This window comes from Triticum urartu, chromosome 6A (assembly GCF_056163025.1).
Source record: "Triticum urartu cultivar PI428250 chromosome 6A, HENAU_Tu73, whole genome shotgun sequence".
NCBI lineage: Eukaryota > Viridiplantae > Streptophyta > Magnoliopsida > Poales > Poaceae > Triticum > Triticum urartu.
The window spans coordinates 525,049,394-525,056,979 of NC_141878.1; the positions used below are offsets into that span (position 1 = coordinate 525,049,394).

Consider the following 7,586-nt stretch of genomic DNA (forward strand, 5'->3'; position numbering starts at 1 on the left):
TTTATTGATGCTTAATGCTCATCCATACATTAGTCTTCTCAAGTGCATTGCCTTGACTCACACACATCTTTTTGGTTGAGCCCATTCTTAAGTTGCCTCTTTTACTTGTTGCTCAACCATGTGTTTGTTGCAAGTACTAGGCTTAGTTTCCTATATGCTCTCTTGCACTTGTTGTAAGTTTCTATTGATTTTCGGGGAGCTATGATCCTATTTTGTGCACTTTGTATCCAAATACAAAAATTATATGTGTGCACAAATCATGGGGAGCTTCTCTAGATTATTTAGAACACTCATTTGCTCATATCATAATATTCTTCATTCATGTGGCTCGTAGGATATTTGGGCTAGTTGGTTCAATTGATATCCGTTGATTGCTTGATTCAATTGGTATCTTTTGATTGCTTGATTGCTTGTGTCTCTCTCTGTTATGTGTTTGTGGCATATCTTCCTTTTGCAATATTTGGGCCTCAATATAGTTTGTCTTCCTCCAAGTATTTACCGTTGGATATGTGTATTGCATTCCACTCGCTTGTTGAGAAATACACAACTTTTGGTGGAACACCTTTTATATTGGTCTTCTTAGCTTTTCGCCCATTTTGGCAATCGATGCCAATGGGGGAGAAGTTTCAGAGAGTTTTGTGGAGAAGTCTTCGGATGTGGAGAAGTCTTCAGAGTTTCCTCCTTGCTTTGGTTTAGTTCCTAAGCATTTGCATCTCATACGCATGCATTATTGGTTGTTGCATTGCATGGTGATGCATAATTCCTTGTATAAACTCTCTTGAAAGTGATTGTCGTCAATTACCAAAATGGGGGAGATTGAAGGAACATGTGGTGCCCCCATGTTTGGTTTTGGTAATTGATGACAATCTCTATGGACTAATGGTTGCATTGATTTATATTTGAAGGATTTGTCCATAGGCATTTTTTGAAGTCCATGTGTTGGTTTTAAGGAGTTTATGAGTTGACCAAGGTGATATTAAGGAATTATCCAAAGTTGGGTCATGCATCATCCAAATGAAGAGAGTTGGAAAGGTTCAAGGTTGATCAAGACTAAGTCAAGAGTGAATCAAGTTGATCAACTCACAAAGCGTAGAAGATGTACTAAGAGAGATCAAGTGATCCCATGGTATGGTAAGCATTGTCAATTACGCTTTGTGTACTAACCCATGGTCTTCGTGAGAGTTCTTTGTGGGTTAGGTTGTCGTGTGCAAGTTCAAGTGATGCATCACGAAGAGATTAAGTGCTTGAAGCTTTGTCGTCCATTGTGGTGACAATGGACTTGTGAAGGTGTACGGAAGAGTGGCTCACCCATAGTGGAGTATGGGGGAGCAATCTACTAGTCTTCACCAAGCCAACGCAATCAAGAAAGGTGGTCCAACTTGAGGGAGTCAAGATCGTCATCATCTAGCTCAAGTGGACCATGTGCAAGGCAAAGGTTTGCCCTTGATAGATTTTCTATTTTTCGGTCTCATGGTGGTAGTTGGGAGACCGGGTTATAGGATCGATTGCCTGTGACGCCCCGAGACCGACGCGCCAAGTGTCTTCCATTTATTCGCTGTTGTTGCCTTGTCTTTCGCTTGTGTGTTGCATCTTGTCATGTCATCATCCGCATTGCATCATCATGTTTTCAAAACTTGCATCCGTCCGGGTTTCCTCAGTTCCGTCTGTTGTCCGTTCCGAGTACAGACACACTTGCACGCGCCCGCGGCACGTCCGAAATATTATTTTATAAGTGGCCGGAAAATGTTCTCGGAATGGGTTGAAAGTTGGCACGCGTTTTTGTTTTAGTGTATATAGGCCGCCTGCCAAGTTTCATCTCATTCGGAGTCCGTTTGACGCCCCATCGGTTAACTATAGCCGCAGTATAGTCGGTCTAACGTCGGACGTTTTCGGTCTCCAAAAACGGTTGCCGGGCTGCCTTCTTTCCTCTCCTCTCAGCCCAAGCCCCTCTACAGAGTCCTTTCAGCCCACCTAGTTTCCCCCTATGTCCGGAGCCATCCGATGTTGATCGAATGGTCCAAAAACAGGTAAAACCCCCTCCTCTAGCCCTCCTTTTCCTATTTATACACCCCTTCCTTCCAAATATGGGCTACCCTAGTCTTTCCCTATCCACTAGACCCCTTCTCCTCGGATACAGCGCCTCCAACCACAACCAACCCCCTCCTCCTCATTTTCCGGTGACCCCCACCTCCACCGTGCCACTTGGCGCTCAGCCATTGGCCAAGCCGCCACCTGCGCGCCGCTCCAGCCAACCGAAGCCCTCCACCTGTCCCCGCCACGTCTCCCCACTCCTCCCCGCCGCCGCAGGCCCGTAGGGCCCATCTGGAGCCCGCCCGGGCTTGGAACCGCGCCGCCGCCCGCAGCGCAGGAGCGCTCGCCCCGCACCTCCAGCCTCCCGCGTGGGAAGCCCAGGCATCGTCGCCCGCGACCTTCCGCCTCCACCCCGTCGCTCGCCGGAGACCAGGGTCGCCGGAGGCCACGACCACCTCTCCGACCAGCAGGTCAACAGCGCCAGGCCTCTCCTCGTCCTCACCCCGTTTTCCCTGGTTCCTCTCTAATCCCCATGCCACATCAGCTGCAGGACGCTGCCGCCTTGGTCAACCATCGCCGGAGCTCCACATCGACGCCGCCGTTGGTCGGATCCGGCCCGGAAACAGGCGGATCCATCCATCCCCGTCATCGCCTGGCCTCTGCCCGCTCCGGCCGCCGCTCGTCCAACTCCGGCGAGCTCCTGCTGCATCGGTCTGGCCTCTGCTCCGAGACGACGATCGCTGCCACCACGCGTTGACCCGCGCCAAGGCCCAGCGCGCGAGGCACGCAGCGAGATTCGGCGGCCCAACACCCCTCTGCAGCCTGCTCCATTGACCGGGCCAGGCCCAATGTGAGCATCCGCCTAGCCCCTGGACCATGCACTGTTGGGCCAGCTAGAACCGGCCCAGTGTATTTTTTTCCTGCCAGCGAATTTATCTTTTATTCCAGAGAACACCGTTTTGCAGAAAAGTCCCTAAAATCCATGCATATTAAAACTCAACAACCGTGCATCATATGCAAAAACATTATATATGAAAAGTGCTTAGCATTTTGTGTAGTTTCATAATATGCCACTTTCATCCATGTTTGAAATGTTTAAAATGATGTTTGCTTTAATTTACTTAAATAACATGCAAAAATGGTTTAATTCATAACTATTTAACCATAGCTCCAAATTTAATAATCTTTATATGTAAATGGAGTAGAAAATTGCCTAGTTTAACATGGTGACTTTACTTTGCATGTTTAACAACTATAAAATATAGTTTGGGACAGAACAGTACCAAACCTTAAAATATGCACATGAGGAGTTTCCGGACTTGTTGTTTGTTGTTCCGACCTCATTTAAACTAGGCGGGTTCCTCCTCTGAATACACCACGGAAAAATTTGAATACAAGGATAGTGTCCGACCCTACAAACACATACCACCGTAGAGAGAATAATATTTCCACAAATCTAATCTGCTGACTTGTTTTGGCAACATGACATTATGCCATGGCCTGGTGATTATTTGAACCATTTCCTTTAACTAGCCCCGCACATAACGCGAGGCAGTTTTTTGACACGTCTTGTCAAAGCAGAGATCGTGTCCCCCTTATTACGGGATTCTCGTCAATACGGGCGTGGGTAACCCAACCGCGCCTAGGACTCCTAGGTTTTAGGCAAGTCCCAAATGGCCACGAGGAGGACGCTTGATATTCACCCTCTTTATAAAGGGTCAATGTTTTTACTTTTTTCCTCCCGTGCTCAATCGAATCCTTCTCCCGCCTCGAGTTCTAACACCCAAAGCCCAGGTCAGGTGCTTCGGACCTTCAATCATGTCCGGATCCAGCCTCCAGGGCCGGTGGATGCCCTCCTCCGTCACGGAAGAGGATATCAAGAAGTTGAGGGAGGCAAGATACTTGACCGCCGAAGTCTCGCATCGGATGGCCGCCCGAGGGCAGGTCGTCCCTACTCCCGAATCCAACGAAGACATCGTGTTCATCTCCCACTTCCTTCGAGGACTAGGCCTCACTCTGGATCCCTTTGTAAGGGGTTTGATGTTCTATTACGGGCTTGATTTCCATGATCTAGCCCCGGATTCCTTTCTCCACATCTCGGCATTTATTGTCGTATGTGAGGCCTTCCTCCGCATTACCCCTCACTTCGGCATGTGGCTCAAGACCTTTGATGTGAAGTCGAAGACAGTCGAGGGGCAGTATGCAGCGTGCGGAGGTGCATTAATAAGCAAGATTGCTGGAGCTCTGTGGCCAAAAGGTTCCTTTCCAGAGGTGTCCGGATTATGGCAAAGGGAGTGGTTCTACATCACCGCTCCCAGAAGTGCCAAGTGGGTAGCTCCCCCCGCCTTTCGCTCGGGCCCTCCACCACAACTGATGTCATGGATCAGCAGGGTGCTGAGCTGGGGTTCAGCCAAGGACGTGCCCATACTGCAGAGCCACATCTGGGATCTCTTCGAGGGAGATTTTAGTTTGGTTATGGTAGTGCAAGTCATGCTGGTTCGTCAAGTCCAGCCTTGCAAACACCGGCCCCTCCGTTTATGGGAATTCAACCCAGAAGGACCGCACGCTATTCAGAATTTCCTCGGCCTGACGCACGAGGAGATGTACAAGTCGTTCTTCAGACCCTAGATAGAGTGTCCGGACACCTCCGAGGACGTGGGCCTGAGCAGCAACCGCACCATGGCCCAAGTAAGTAACCCTCTAGCCGAACACACTGTCTTTCTTTTATCAGGACATCATTCTAAAGGATCGCTCTTTGACCAGGACTGGATAGCAAAGGCGAAGATGATCCGGTGTTCGGCTCCCCTTCCCAAAGGCTTGGACAATCCGGTGCTGGAAAAGATGCTCGAGCCAGCACCTTGCCTAGTGCCCGCAAAGGAAGATGAAGGGGGGAATAAAGAGGGCCAAAGCGGACCTCCAGCGCTATCTGTTCCAACCGAGGGAACGAGCGCCTCCGTGAGGGAGGATAGCCAAGAGAAGGAGTCTGACATTCCTTCGCCCCGGGGGAGGAAGAGGACAACCTCTGATGATCCGGAAACCAAGGTTTCCAAACAGGAGAAGAAAACTCCACAAGAGGATCCCGTCTCGGAGGGTGCTTTTGCCGCCCAAAGTTCGTACGGGGATCAGCCCTCTAACGGGTCATAAGTGATCAAAATTTACTTAATAGTAGAGATATTCTACCTTACTTCCGAGGAAAATAACCGAAGCATTTATCTTGCAGTTCGGATCTTAGCCCTTCTCAACAGAGCTCGTCTTCAGGGGACCTTCTTCCGGAGATGATGGAGAGCAAAACGCTTCCCCCGAACTCCCCCGCTCAAGAAGCGGGCGACCTTGAAGTATCGTCACGAAGGGCCTCTCCGGATCCGGTGAGGCCAGAAGATAATCCCATAGTCACTCGAAGTCCCCAGCATCCGGCTCTTGAAGAGGGCAGACAAAAGAGTCCGGCGCCGTCTGGTATGCGGTCGGGCGCACTGAGGGATCGGCTGAAGCGAGCGACCATCTCGGAAGAACACCGTACGTTAATGGGTACAGTGATGGAAAGGATTTCGTCCGCCGAAAGCGGGTTGCATGACGCCTTTATGAGTCTACAAACGGGCTTTGAGGTATGTAAAATGATATACCTTTGTGATGGTACCGCACATTTTTAAGTGTGCCCGGTGTAGATAGTAGCCCCTGAGACTCTGGTTGTCACCGAGAACGGTGGCAAATAGAGGATTGTAGTCCTAGGTAATAACCATACCGCCTTTATGTGCAGGTGGTGGAAGCTCCGGTGGCTAGCCGGACTCATGAGTTTGTTCAACTAAAGCGGCAACTGGATGCAGCGGATGCCGACATCGAGCTTGTTAACAAGCGGCTTGACGAGGCACAGGGTAAGTGATATTTTCTGGTGAATGTCACATAGTAAGAGCAGCATGATGCCAGTATCTTTAATATGTTGTGACTGCAGACGGAGCTGCCACTGTGGAGACCCTTCGGGAGGAACTTGCCCGAGCCAAAGAACAAGCAAGGAGTAGTAACGCGGCTGCTTTGAAGGCGGCCGAAGAGTTAAGAGCCGAGAAGGCCGCGCATTGCGAGAGCAAAGAGAAAATGGCCAAGATGACTACAGAGTTAAAAGATACTGCCGACCGTTGTTAGGTCCTTGAAGAAGAAAACTGAACGAGGGCGACGGACCTCGAAAAGGCCACGATGGCGACCAAAGACACCCGCTCTACCATGAGAGCGAAGGAGGAGCTACGTGAAGCCAGTGATATTTTGGTTGGGAAGCCCTTTTTGCTGCGGAGGAAGTTCAGAGATCCACGGTACACCCCTCTGGATCGGATGTGGAGTTCGGCAGACGCATATCTAGATTTGACGGCGAGTGCTATTGATGCGGCCGAATACTTCCGAGATCAAACAGATCGTGAAGTGGACAAGCTATTCTGGTCGCAGTTTAACGTTCCAGAGCGTCCGCTTCCACTAACTGATCAGCTTGCCGAATGGGCCGAACTCAATAGATTGTCCGGACTTGCCATGAGGTCCGTCGGAGATCATCTGTGGCCGGAAAAACCGAAGCCGAACAGCTATTTCAACTTAGTGCAACAGTTCCTTGGTGCGGTGCCGCTCATCAATGCGATGAAGAGGTCGGTGTGCATAGAAGGCCCGCGAATGGCCTTTGCCCGTGTCAAAGCATACTGGGCGGAAATGGATGCTACCACTGTTGCGGCGCAAGGTTCGGCCATAGGCCGAGTGGCTGCCGAGCACTATTTTGAATAAGTTCTTGAGGGTGCTTGTTTGATAGAGGCCCAGTGCTCGAAGAATATTATGTTTGAGTGACATGTATTCCCATTGTAAAAACAATGTTTTATTAATTTTATCAAGGCTGTATTTATACTTTTGCCCGAAAGTATTGTGATGCCTCTTGTGCGGCCGTTTTATGTATACATGTGTATAACCTGAAAGATTGCAGTCGTCGGCTTCAGCCCCCACGCATATAATGCGGGGGTGTTCGCAGAAGAAGAGTATTCACACTTAATCCAACGTCTTGATCCCACTAAGGATGTGAGAGTGCATCGAACTAGGCAACCAGACTATAATTCTTTAGCACTTTCATTTAGCCATTGGAGTTTGACAGTGGGGCTACTATATAACCGCTGGTGGGGCCGCACTCACCCGAGTTCGGGGTGCGTACATGCCCGGCCAGGAAACGGCCCTTCGTTAAGGCAGAGGAATTCTAGGATTCCGATAGGTCATCGAGTGGTTGACCAGTCTCGCGCTATATCATGTCAGTCAGTTTTCGGCTTTCTCTACTAAGGTGCTCGTCTGGATGAACCAGGGCACAATCGCAGTAGTTCTCCTGGTGCCGCCTTAGCCGATAGAGCGGAACGTAAGGTAGCAAAACATAGGAGCCGGGCAAACCCAACATTTGACCCAAGACATGATTCAGAGCTGATGCATATAAGGCCAAACTCGCGACGCCGAACACTCCCTAAGGTTTTCGGTCTTTATGGTGTAAACTGGGCCTAAATAGTGTGCTTTGTAAGAAGCCCCTAATGTCCAGGTACGTGCATTGTTCTGAC

At 49.8% G+C, this 7,586-nt stretch overlaps 1 protein-coding gene across 1 annotated transcript; it reads left to right on the top strand.

Annotated features, from left to right (window-relative positions):
- Positions 1 to 2,184: 2,184 nt before the first annotated feature.
- On the top strand, positions 2,185 to 6,902 carry LOC147966058 (uncharacterized; the record flags this gene model as incomplete). Its single annotated transcript, XM_087530707.1, has 5 exons — positions 2,185 to 2,501; positions 2,576 to 2,881; positions 5,252 to 5,633; positions 5,786 to 5,900; positions 5,978 to 6,902. Coding segments are annotated over 5 exons (1,308 nt in total), but the record flags the coding sequence as incomplete, so codon positions are not given.
- Positions 6,903 to 7,586: the final 684 nt, after the last annotated feature.